The 13,063-nt window shown below is 37.8% G+C and overlaps 1 protein-coding gene across 4 annotated transcripts in view; it reads right to left on the bottom strand.

The window, feature by feature from the left end:
- Nucleotides 1-1,256: 1,256 nt before the first annotated feature.
- The window catches only part of EXOC1 (exocyst complex component 1), a 31,408-nt gene continuing 19,601 nt past the window's right edge, over nt 1,257-13,063 (bottom strand). For 2 of the 4 annotated variants that reach the window (XM_065697037.1, XM_065697017.1), the window contains 9 exons: nt 10,795-10,839; nt 9,508-9,671; nt 8,025-8,135; nt 7,484-7,560; nt 6,708-6,936; nt 5,375-5,558; nt 4,397-4,596; nt 2,705-2,899; nt 1,257-1,901 (listed from right to left, as the gene is read on the bottom strand). In XM_065697037.1, the coding sequence (XP_065553109.1) occupies nt 1,749-1,901; nt 2,705-2,899; nt 4,397-4,596; nt 5,375-5,558; nt 6,708-6,936; nt 7,484-7,560; nt 8,025-8,135; nt 9,508-9,671; nt 10,795-10,839 (1,358 nt within the window). In that variant the 3' untranslated portion in view covers nt 1,257-1,748. The remainder of the gene's footprint in view (nt 1,902-2,704; nt 2,900-4,396; nt 4,597-5,374; nt 5,559-6,707; nt 6,937-7,483; nt 7,561-8,024; nt 8,136-9,507; nt 9,672-10,794; nt 10,840-13,063) is intronic. The other 2 variants (XM_065697046.1, XM_065697026.1) reach the window with 1 other exon arrangement.

Genomic DNA, 13,063 nt, shown 5'->3' on the forward strand with positions numbered 1-13,063 from the left:
GGAGCAGCGGCTGCTTCCGCCCCGTCACCTCAGCGACGGGGCACGCGCCCGCGGCAGCCCCGCCCCACCGCCGGCAGCCCCCGCGGTGAGGGGAGGGGCGAGGTGACGCACGGGCGGCGGCGGTGCCTGCTGAGGGCGGTGAGGTTGTCAGTACCGGCGGCCGGGCGCGATTCGTGCGGCTGCCTCCCGAGGGCTCTGTGCGCCTTTGTTACCCGTGTTGTACGCGTTTCCGTGCCGGGCACAGCCCAGCTCTGCCCAGCAACGCGTCAGACTCCTCAGAAAAACGAAGCCTTGAATCGCAGGCAGCTGAAGCGCCGGGGGAGGAAAGGATTAAGTGAGGTGAGCGCACAGTGGTGCTACATCATGCTTACGAAAGAAGGTGGAAGCGTGAGCTAATAAGAACCTTACGCGGTTCAGCAAGGAGAAATGCAAGGTCTTGCACCTGAGTAAACACAATCCCAATCCCAGAGTGCAGCAAAACCTGGGATCTGCCTGCCTGGGCAGCAGTTCTGTGGAAAGGCACCTTGGTGGACAAGCAGCTCCATGAGTGAACAGTGTGCTGCAGAGAAAGCCAACAGGATGCTGCGTTACATTAACGGGGCCATCACCAGCAGAGATAAAGATGTCATCCCACACAGCGCTGGTCAGGCCGCACCTGGAACGCTGTACTGTTTTGTTCCCCGCTCTACAAAAAAAAGGTATCAACAGGCTGGTGGAGGTCCAGAGAAGGGTCACAAAGATCATCAAAACACTGGGAAGCCTGGGAGGAAAGGCTGAGAGAACTGGGTTTGTTCAGCCTTGATAAAAGGCAGTTTAAAACAATTCCAGTATTTAAAGGGTGGCTACAAAGAAGATGGGAGACTCTTTTTTTGTAAGGAGGGATAATGGGCAAAGTTACTCCTGGGGAGATTCCAGCTGGACACTAGAGGAAAAAATTTCACAATGAGAACAATCAGCCATTGGAATAAACTCCCCATGGAAATGGTGGACTCCTCACTGTTGGGATGTTTTTAAGATTCAGCTGGACAGGGTGCTGGGACATCCTGTCTAGGTCATGCTTTGCCTAGAAAGGCTGGACCATACGATCCTTGAGGTCCCTTCCAACCTAGTATTCTATGGTTCTATGAAGGAAAAAAAAAACCCACCACCCATGTGTTGGGAAGTAGGGCAATTCTACTTCAATGGCCAGAGACAAGACAATGGAAATAACTCTGCCTTTTCATCTTTTTGAAATAACACTCCACAGAAATAAAGAATCTGATGAACACCATTTAATTAAGTACTGTAGCCATAGCCACATTACATATCAGAACATGAATTCAGTATTACCACCGCATAAAGTTCCACATTCATACTTTCTAGAACAAGGAAGGGAAAAGATTTGATAGTCTTTAATGCTGACATGATTTTCAAGATACAAAATATTAGTGAAAACAGTAGTATCTTCTTTGCATACTGTGAAGGTAGTGCTTACTGCTGTTAACAAGAGAAAGGATTATAAATAAAAGTATCTGAACATTAGGGGAAGGGAAAAACTACATCCAAAGTGTTTCACAGAATTAATGCTTCTAAACAGTACTTGAACAAATCCCTAAAGGCTTCATTTTGCCCTGAAGGACATTTGAAGCAGGAGTGTAACTTGATATATATATGGCAGTTAACTACACATACAAACAGCAATTATAGTGTTTGATTCCCTTATATACAGCCACAATTTCAGCTAACTTCTCTTCCCCTTTCTAGAGGGCTCAATGAGACTGTGCAATACTGGAACAGTAGTCTAAAATATCCTGTATAGTGAATTCCATAGTAATTCCCGATCCAGGGTAGCAGCGAGCTATTAGCCCTTCAAAGTGCTTGTACTGCCGTATAAACTCATCTTGCATGGAATGCCACACAACCTGCCAAAGCAAGCAAACAAAATGTTGGCACAATACACTCTGTGTGAACTACAAACCATTGGCTCATGAATTGATTCTCAGTTCAGGTGTCATTTTAAAACTAAAGCTTGCTAACAAAAGTTCAGTAAACTGAGTTGCTACATTAAGAAAAAAAAATGGTTTTCACCCATTAAGCTGAAGATCTTTAACGTTTACATGACTTCTACCAAATCTGCAAAGCAGAAATACTAAAGAAGATGAGGAAGTTGTCCTGAAAGAGGTATTGCTTTTGTCTTTAAAGAAAACACCCCAAACCAGAACGGTGCTACTAATTCATATTCCAGACTTTAAAAAGCTGTTAATACAAGCTCAACTTAAACCTACTCACCATTTACTACAGTGAGAAAGTTTAGAGAGTGTAAGAAAAAGCTTAAATAATGTAACTATCAGAAAAAGATTTAAATGAAAGTATATTCTGCCACAGTGTACCAGCCAAATGTCCCATTAGGTTAATAGCTCATTTAAATAGAGTTCTCTCTACTTCCAGTATATTTTTTCAGAACAGAGATCACCCATTAACGGTCACCTAGAGAATCACAAAGAAAGTTTCATTCTGAGTTCTACCACCACAGTTCAAATCAGTGTTACAACAAATAGAATCAGAGTGGGATTATCAAAAACTCTGCTCACAATTCATGTTTTTTCAGAGTTAATGCTGAAGCTAGGCACTCCTTAGAATACACATATGCAAAAGCAATAATAAAAAGCCTGTGTGTAAACAAAGTTGTTTAAAAACAAGGTTTTGAAGCCATGTTTTAGTTTACCTGAAGTAAATTTTCTTCTTCACAGAGATGTTTATCTACTTTCTTGTAGAGATTATCCAATCCCTTCTTCACTTCCTTACCAGGATATTCCTTTATAACTTTACGAAGCTCTTGCTTATTAAAAGCCAGTTGATAACTTACTTCCTCTTCTCGTATACCTTGTGCCACACGAGCTTCAACACCTTCAAAAAAATGCTAACAAACAATAACAGCATTAATGATTATCACAATGTGAACTAGTAATTTGACAAGCATATGCATAGTTAAGTCTGGATTCTGCTTGACGACTGTTGTGGCTTCCAACCATTTTTATTTTTTAATTGGGCATGAAACAGTGCTCAGCCATAAACATTAAAGCACAGCACAACAATACAGCACTCCACGAGTACCAGCATAAAACCAAAATTAATCATTTCTACAAGCAACCAAGCTTTTCTTTGCAACCTTGTAAGTAATACTGAAGCAGCCTCAAAATTCACAATTAATAAGGCTATAGCCTCGGAAAATAGTGGATCTTTTGGATAAACTGAGTAAGCACCTGAATATGAATTTTGCAGCAACATGTTTGTAATTGCCCTCTCACTGGCCCTCACCTGCTGGCTCAACATAATAAAAATGGAAGTGTGCCTATGAACACACATGTAGAGCCACAACTTCATTTGAAACAACGCAACTGTTGAAATGCAGTACAGCTGTTTCAAATGGTCTGGCCAGAAAGGAGCTAACTTTATTAATAGCAGCCCACATGGTGCTGTATTTTGGATGTGTGTCTAAAACAGGGCTAGTAATGCACCAGTGTTTCTTGGTTATTGCTGAACAGGTCAAACCTGGCCAAAAGGGTATTCCATAGCATGTAACAACATGCTCAGCTGTAAAAATTAAGATTAGAGGAGGGGGCAGGGATGATGTTTGTCTTCAAAAGCAGTTGTTGCTCAGAAGAAGGTTGTGCATCAGTCTGCTTGTAGGAGTGAATGACTGCCTTTGTACCACTTATTTAATATTTTCCCTCCTCTCTCTATCTATCCACTGATTAAACCGTCTTTATCTCCACCCCCTAGTTTTCTCACTTTTGTTCTTCCTATTCTCTCTCCTGTCCTGCTTGGGGAGAGGGGAGCAAGCAGTTATTACATGGCAGCTTAGGTGCTGTGTCAGCGCACAAGTGGGAAGCATTTTAATTTTCAGAAAGAGAATACATCTTAGAATTTTCAGAAAATGAATGGCTGATATTCTGCTTATAGAAAAAGCAATGAACAGTGGGAAAATTTTGGTGGGCAGAACTACATCCGATCCTAAGTCAGCACTGAGTTTAACTCTTAGTTCAGCTTCAGACATACCAAACTTCTCTAAAACTTTTCTTATTGTTGATCAGTTTAGAAACTAGAGTAATTTTCTCTGCATCTGAGGTAGGGAAATTTATCCCAAAGCTCCTAATTACTTTCCCCCTCTCGTTTTCCTACCTCTAAATCACTTGCTAAAGACAACACTAAGCTTTTGTCAGTTCTATTAACTGCCATGAAAAATTTGGTTATTTTCATCCAAGACTGTTACCCTTATGAGTACTACTGCCAGGCATGCTTAAATCTAAAATAACAGAGATTATGATAGTGATAGAGAGATCAGATAGTGCAAACTAAACACTTGAGAAAGACTACCCTGTACCACTTAAATATATATAAACTCAAGCATACTAACATTTAATTTCTCAAGAGGCTGTCCGAGTGAGTAGATTACGTAGGACTGAAGATGATCAGTGTATTTCTGTTTGGCTTCTTTTTTCTCAGCCTCAAGGCAAGAAATTTTCAAGCGAGAAAGTGTTGCAAAAATATGATGGAAGTTCTCCATCATGACCACATCTCTGGGTGTTTTCTGACTTTCATTGGCTACTTTCTCAACTGAAAGTGAAAGGAAGCAAAATAGTTAATAATACCAAGAGGACAACATTTACTATAGGTAGAAGTGTTTGAAAGTTTGCAGGTAAATGCACAGGTAAATGGTCTGTCCATCCATGTCCTACCATTTTAAAAAGGAAGGAAAATTTTTCCAAAGGTCATTGGCTTGCATATATCAGCCCCTTTTCTCTCCTCCTTCTTTTTTTTTAATGCTAAATAAAACCAGTGGAACAAGGGTGTTGCTGTTTTTCAGACTATAGCTGGGGAAACAGGAAGGACTGGAGAGACATTATGCTGTATAAAGCTAGGACACAAAGGACTTAACATGCCAAGGAAGGGTCACGTTCAAAGCCAGAACTCAAGTGTTCTGCACTTCACAAGGCTGTGAAGATGAATGGTATTAAGACCAAGTGCCAGGGATCCCATGCAGATTGATCAACTCATTTAAGCTACACCTGGGGAGAAAAGACAGGAAACTACTTCAGATTGAGTGTGCCACGTTGCTGCCATCTTCTCTCTCCCTCCACTTCCCCCTGTCATGATGTAAAGTTACTTTACATGTGTGTACAAAGGGAAATATCTACAGTTTGCTCTTAAAAAGCATATTATGATCAGAAGGTTGATGTGTTCTACGAATAACAGAGAATAAAAATTTCAGCACATGTATCAGTCACATGGCTTGCAATAGAAAGTCTTAAAAAGAAAAACCTGTTACTTGGAGCAAAATGATATATAAATTGGAGGAAGTAATCAGTTACTATGACAACCTCAAAAGACCTACCACTGACAAAAACAGCTCTAATAAGTTTTATGTATGCTTTATCAAGATCTCCTCGTCGTTCTGCATTTTTGAAAATCGATTCAGCGAGGGCTGCAAACTCTTCAAATTCAGCAACAAATGGAAGGATCCCAACTTTACTCTTCTTTGAGATTTTTACTTCATCCATCTGCTTCATCTGATTGCTCTTAAATTTAAAAGAGGAACAGAAGTTAGACTCTAATACGACTCCAGACTATGTAGCAACTAGTAAAAGAAAAATGCAGACATACTGAAAAAACTGACACTTATTCAAACACAGAAATAATTTTATATTTCAATTAATATATTTACTCAGTCTTTCTCCCTTTTTACCCTCAAGAATTTCCTAAGAAATAATTGGAAAGAAAAAAGGAAGATGGGCAAGCAAAATTTTCTGTGTTTTCTTCTCCTTTGTCTACTTAGTATTAAGGAAAAAAGAATCCAAAAACCAAAAAAACCCAAACTTATCCACCAGGAACAATTACCCATTTTCATTTTATAATCTAACAAGGAACTTCAGTTTTCTGATTCAGCCAAGCTAACAATTCCTTCTGCTACAAGAAGTTTCTTTAATCTTCTACTGAAATAAAATTTCAGTGTAATACAAATAAACACCAAAGTATTTTACGCATTGAACTGATCAAGAATGGTCAGTCTTACTCTGGTGGCCTAGAGTCAAATTACATTTGTAACAGAAAGATATACAAAAAAGAAGTTATACCAGCAGCTACATTTTCACAAAACTTGCCATATTTCATATAATGGTCATACCGTATTAGCAAAAGGAAGTTTCTGACAGTGGAAGCTGCCTCTGCTACTGCCAAAAGATTTGCCTTTTTGTTTAAACCAAGTTTCTGTTAGAGGTTAGACAGAAGTAACTGAGCACATGGAAGAGATGTCTATCTGGCATATGCTCAAAGGGGAAAGCAAAATCCTCCTTTGTGATGTTTTGTTTTGGAAAGTAAAAAAAAGGCATACACCAGTAGTTTATTTGACTGACTTCAGTAAATAAACTGAAGTTTATTTACTTCAGTTTGTTAAATAAACAACTAAAAATGTCAACTACCTCACAGCAGTCAATGAGTGGTCATATATCGCTAATTATTGAAAAAAAATGGAATGGAGAGAAAGAAGAAATACAACCATCCATTAGTTTATGTTTTTTGAAGATTTGGCCAGTAGAAGAGCAATACAGTTACTCATTTTCACTTCAAATTAAAAGCAAAAATTGAGCTATAAGGAAAGGAAAATCAAACTGGGTAGAAGTGAGTTTCCTATAATATTATAATTAGCTTAAAATAACTAAAGGACTTACAATGCATTTATCAAAGTTCCTTTTGACAGTCACCAAAACATTTCCAAGTGTTGTGCTGAGAAAGGAAGCTGGGTCCACATTTTGTGCTGTCCATACATGATGACTCATCTTAACTAACATATAAAGGGAGTTAAAGCTATCGATCTTGTCCCCCAGTGCTATAAGATTATTCAGCTCAGGTTCAATACAACGAAATATTTTTGTCATCATTTGTCGGATCATGTCCTTCCTATTAAAATGCATAAGATTAAAATATTACTTTGACAGTTTATGAGGCTATGTTACATTCTTTGCTGACATTTTGAGGATAAATTTATTTATTGCTATAGTAGTCTCATTTGCATTCAACAAGTCTCATGATTTTCAGAATACTGCTAAGAGAGAAAATGCCAATGCCACACAGTAAAAATCAATAATCCCAAGTATAAAATATTATTAAAAAGTGTTTTCTGTGTGGAAGTTGCCACACACACAAACTCACAACTTTGCTAAGCATATTTTCCAAAGCACATTTTACATACTACAGTGCCTAGTTTCACTTTGTAAGCTATTAGAGAATTAAGTGCCTTTTTTATATGACTACAGACAGAAACATCCATCCTATATGCCACTTTTTAAATTTACTGCCACATTCAGTGTCTGGGCACACATTAAGAGTTCACTACTAACTTTCACTAGAAGGGAACAATTTTGGTCATAGAGAAAAAAAACTTTTACGCGTGAAATAAATTCATATGTAGGCTCAAGAATTAATAACAAATTGCAGCAGCACATACTCAGACAATACTGTTTGTGGAACACCAGAAGTGTATGAACGAGATAAAGTTCCTCCATCCATTTCCTCCGCTTCATTCTGTAAGAACAAGGAATGTATATAAAGGAAACTAAAAGCTTGTCTCCAATTCTGTATTTAAGTGATAAGTATATCTGACAAAATCAACATAATTATCAGCCCCCATTCCACAAGCAGCAGTTACAGGGATTTGCAAGGTTCTGGTAGTTTTATGGTTGTGTTCCACCAAATCTGACTCTATCCACAATTACTACCCACTGCATTCCTACATAGCATGATGAAATGTTTACTGTGATCTTAGGAGGAAACAAAGCCATGGCAAAATAAACATGTCAGTCCTTCTTTAATAAATTTTGCACTGCTCAGCCAAAAATAAAAGACTCTGCCAGCTAATGGAGAAAAACAAGTTACTGATCACCTGGATCACATAACTGCCAGATAAATTCAGGAGTTATCTTTTAAACAGGTCTTTTATGAGGCCTGATGGATTACTCTGCCACCAAAGTAAAAAATAAGAGTCATACCGTTGCTGTTCCTGAGATGCTCTGATGTTGCTGTAGTTTGAAAAATTTACTAATGAAGTCCTGTTCTGCCAGACACAGAGGCTCTAGTTCACTTAATACTTGCTCAAAAATCTAAAGAAAGACAAATATTTTATCAACACACTAAATATTATGAACCGTTAGTAATACTAATTTTAACTGTTTGTTGCCTAAGACTTTATACTTTCTATCTTCAGTAAGTTTTAGAAGACTAATTTCTTCTTAACAGAAATGGAAACAGCTTGTGCTGGTATCTGCATCTTCAACATAGTCCCATCTCCATATAAGACAGGGAAGAAAAGAACAATCTATGTTTTTCCACAACTAAAAGTTTTCTAGCCACAGCCTGAGGAAGGACTTCTGTGCTATAATGAAAACATTCACATTTTACTAGTAAATCACTGGTTCTGCCACCCTCTTCTCTGCCTGGGTTGCTGAGAGGAAGAAGACAAAATACAAAGCCTCAGGGAAGAAAAACAGGTAAACTGTGTATGTAAGAAGATAACTGCCCAGTAGAAAAATTTTCCATATATCTCTGCTACATAAACCAAGAGCAAGTTTTGCACTGAAACAGAAGCATTCATCACATTTTTTAGATTTAATCTAAAATGAAACACTGTTTTGGCAATAATTCATTAAAATAATTGAAGTTTCTTAATACGAACTACTGAAATTATAAGTCAGGTGTTAGACATGCTTCTGATCTGTCATCTTTACACCAGACAAAATTTACTCCACAAGTATTTATAGTCACAGTCATGTGTTCTCTATGGGTGTGAGATAAAAGTCAGAAGTTGAAAAAATTAGCACAATACCTGTACTTGTATAAAGTTGTTTTTAAAAAAGCTATCATTTGAATTCTAGAGAAGTTGCTGATACAGATGTGTAATAACAGTTAATATTGTTTCATACAATATTTCCTCCCATGCTCAAGTCCTGGCTAAAATAAGATTATGCTTTCTTATCTTTCACTTTTGCTAATATACTGGCAAAATGCAACAGAACACATGAACATCTGTATGGAGAAAAATAAAATCAGTTGGAGAATCCATCAGTTCAATTCTTATTTGCTTAAAAATGTGCATTTGGCCTAAAATTATTAGACCGTATTGTACACTTTAAAGATCACATGCAGCATATAAAATACCTGGAATCTTAGAATGAGAGAATAATACTCTGATCTACATATTCCTTAGAATCTGCCTTTTTTAGATGCGTGGTGCATACAGAATTTGAAATTTACATGTTTTAAAATTTAAACAGTACAGATTTTTATAGAAGGATAGGCAAGATGCCTCTGTTTTGGTGAAATGCCTAGTTCCTATGTTGTGCAAACTAGGATAAAAGAACAGAAATACCTTGACTTGGTGTGTATTGGCACCATGGACTAGGCAACGAGCCCGCATACGGGACAACACTTTTAATACAAAACCTGACAAAAATTCTATGCAACATTTTGCCTTACCTTATCAAATTTTGTTCTATCGGCCACATCAAGGTCAGAGGCAGACATGTTTCCCATATCCAACAGTGAGGATGACTGAGACCTACGGTTTCCCGAACTCTGAACAGAGAGTTTATTTAGGCTGGAAGTAGACCCAGTCAATTTTCCAGAACTTCCATGAAGACCTGTGGAATAGACACTATGAAGGAGGGAAGCAAAGGCAGGATAAAACGTTCAAGAACAGTTCTGTTACAGAATGCAGGAGATCAAGAGTTGCTAGTAGTCCTACATGAAAATCAAACAGCTCCATTTTTGTCTAAGCTGCAAATGCTTTTGCCATAAACACATTATTTTCTCCTTACAAGGTAAGTGAAATACCTCAGCAAATTTCAAACTACAATGTAGCTACATAAGCTGTCATTGTAAAGTATGGAAAAAGGTATAAAAGGAACAAAGCTTTGAAATCCAGGAACACTGGGATAGATATTCTTGAGAACTTGAAAGCAAAGACCAGTTATGATCTTTGTGAATGCACTTTGGGCAAAGGCTGCCACAAGCAGAAGAATTAATTCACAGGACTGAAAACATTAAAGAGCTTTATATACACAGAGACACTTTTTACTCTTTCTGCTGTTAACATCTTTTTGTCTACATGGCTTGCTCCAGCTATTTTGCTGGACCTACAATCCTATAGTAACCCTATTGTTCATGTTCTGCCCTCCTTTTGATCATGATTAATATACAGATACTTATTCCTGATATTTTGGGGCCCTCTCCTAGGTGAGGAGCATTTTTATTTTTTTTCCCAATTTTTCAGAAATGTTGGAACAGAATGCAGAAATCTAGTAACAAGACCAAGAGATCATCAATATTTTGACCCTCATGTAAACTTTTGACATCTCAACCATAAAGAAACTTAAAAGCAACCCTTTCATTTAACTGCTATGTTGGCATCTGATCCAGGAACACAAGACAAAGTCTACAGATCTAATAAAAGTTGTTACCTCATCCTATTGGAAGACTTGGAAAACTAGGACAAGCTCTTAGGCAGAGACATATTTTGTATCAACCAGTGGCTTGGGGAAACCAAAAGTCATTGCCTTAACCTGCAAACCTCCTCAACTTCTACATTGGGCCATTTCAGCCATGCTTCATTTTTGCTTTTCAAAACAAATGATTCTGCTAATGCTTATTTCATTCTCAATGGAGTGCTTCAGTGTTAGGTAGATTTTCCACAATGCAGCACTACATCTTTACATTGACACACATGCATTGACAATACCAACTAATGCAACTAGTTATACTCACTCTCAGTTTCCTGTTTGACAGCACTTTCTTTTCGAGGCAGTGTAGCTGGGATGGATTAGGTTGCAAGCATCAAAGACAAAGACAAGTTAAAATGCAGTTTGCACAAACCATGCACAAGATGCAAGTTAAGCTCTAACTGGAAAGAAACATGCAGAGAACTATAAGCAGCAAGTAACTACATTGCAAACACATTTAGTTGGAGAGGTACTATTCTAGAAATTCAGTGTCTAAGCTACATGGAAAACAAAGTAAGTTTCTAGGTAGTAAACTTTGCTTTGTCTTACACAGTATGTTCAAAGAACATTTTTGGTAATGTATTTAAGTCCTCCCAAATTGAGAAGTCCATTAAATTAGGGCTCTGTTTGTCAGTTAATATTGCAAAAGACTCAGTTTCCAAAAAATCTATCATCATATTGATAACAGACATGAAATTAAGATGTACTTACGTAATTTTGTACTGAGTCAGAGATATTGGCCACCTCTTCAATTTAAAAAACACGCACCAATACTGCAAAATCAGTTGTATTGACAGTAAGACTGGCTAACCCTTTCTGTGGTTCGCAAATCAGGATGTTTACATAGAGAATACATCTTTTGTATTCATGCTGCACCAAAAACTGATGACTGCAAATTTGGAGAGGATGAAAACAATAAATACATAGGAAAAAAAAATTTACAAGGTGGTTTTTATTTTTCCTGGTTTTCTCAGAATAAAACGGTTTCCTCAAGTGGACTTCAGTGTGAAATTTAGGGTAAATGGGCATCTGTAGTAAACAGAGAATCCCTAACCAGTAAAAGCCATTTGCATACATACACTAAAAGCAGTATGTGGTATTAAGAAGATACTGATGAAGATGGATGCTACAAGCTGCCCAAAATGGAGCAGGCAAGCAGAACCTACTGTAATAGAATGAGTAAATACTTCCAAATGCCATAAACATGTCTTAAATACCAGATGTTCTCAAGTAGGCAACACTACTTACAGTGACAATGTCCAACTGCAAAAAATTGCAGCCTGTTTTTTTGATCTTGGAGGTTTTGGCAGTTTTTGAATAAAAAGGTTTAGGCCTGATCTATTTGGTGTATGCGTCTGTCATGCACTGGTCCCACTTCTTCATCATCCTCAATTTCCAAATGCATGGGACTATATTAGAGAATGCGAAGAACTGCAGGCAAAGATCAGGACCTGGACAATCAGGGGAACCACAGTGGCTTTCAAGAAACCACAGCATATAAAAATATGACAGTGGTAGTACTCTTTCCCACATTGATTTTTATGGTATTTAAGTATCAAAGTCTTGGCTTCATCAGAAAAGAAGAGAAAAGAAATAACAAATTACTTAAGACAAGTGTGAATGCTCACAACCCAGATTTTTTTTTTGCCATAAAAATGCAGACAAAGAACCTTGCAGTAGCACAGAATGCCAGAATTCTCCCAGCATTGCCTCTGCATTTAGGGCATTCAAATAGCAGTGCTATTCCCAAAGCACAAAAAAAAAGGCAAGAACACACACCAACACAGCTTGGAAACAGGTCATCTTTAGTGTCTGCATACAACTGGAGCATTATGCATCTACACTATTCCTTAAATAAGTTTACTATTAAGAAGTGATGTATTTTGAATTAATGAATAACTAGTAATAGTACAACCACTATTGTCAACATAGAAGCCTTTGAAATTACACATCATTATAAGCGGTTACAAAATAGCTACATTTGCACAAATACACAACAGCAGCCTTCTCCAGGTGCAGCTCTTATGCTGGTGCACTGAAGGACCTCTTTCTCCAAAATGCCTGATCACTCCCTAACATTTACAGAAGTTAGGAAGTTGCTACAAGAACTGTCTCCTCACAAATGCAGATCAAAAAGAAGTGCCAAGATAAAGCGTTTAGACTGTTTTAGAAATTAACTTCCATTAGGATTATCCTAAGTGGGGTTTTTTCCCTGCAGTAAGACAGCTTTTCAAGATTCATGAATTTATCTGTTCTGACAATGATACATTATGGCACTACTTGCTGTCCAACAGCTTGCTAAGATACCTTTCCAGCTTCCCCTCCCTCAGTAAAGCCTCACCGCTCTCCTGCTTTCTTCCATTCATTTCTTTTTTTCTGTTCTCTACCATCAAACTCCAAAGCTTAAGTTCAGGACCCAAAATAGTCTTGGCAGAACTCACTAGTTAAAGCTGTACAACATTTCTGAATTTAGAATTTGGAAACTGGTAAACTGTGGCAAATACATACATTTTAAGCATGTTTTGAAACCAAGC

Source organism: Lathamus discolor, chromosome 1 (assembly GCF_037157495.1).
Source record: "Lathamus discolor isolate bLatDis1 chromosome 1, bLatDis1.hap1, whole genome shotgun sequence".
NCBI lineage: Eukaryota > Metazoa > Chordata > Aves > Psittaciformes > Psittacidae > Lathamus > Lathamus discolor.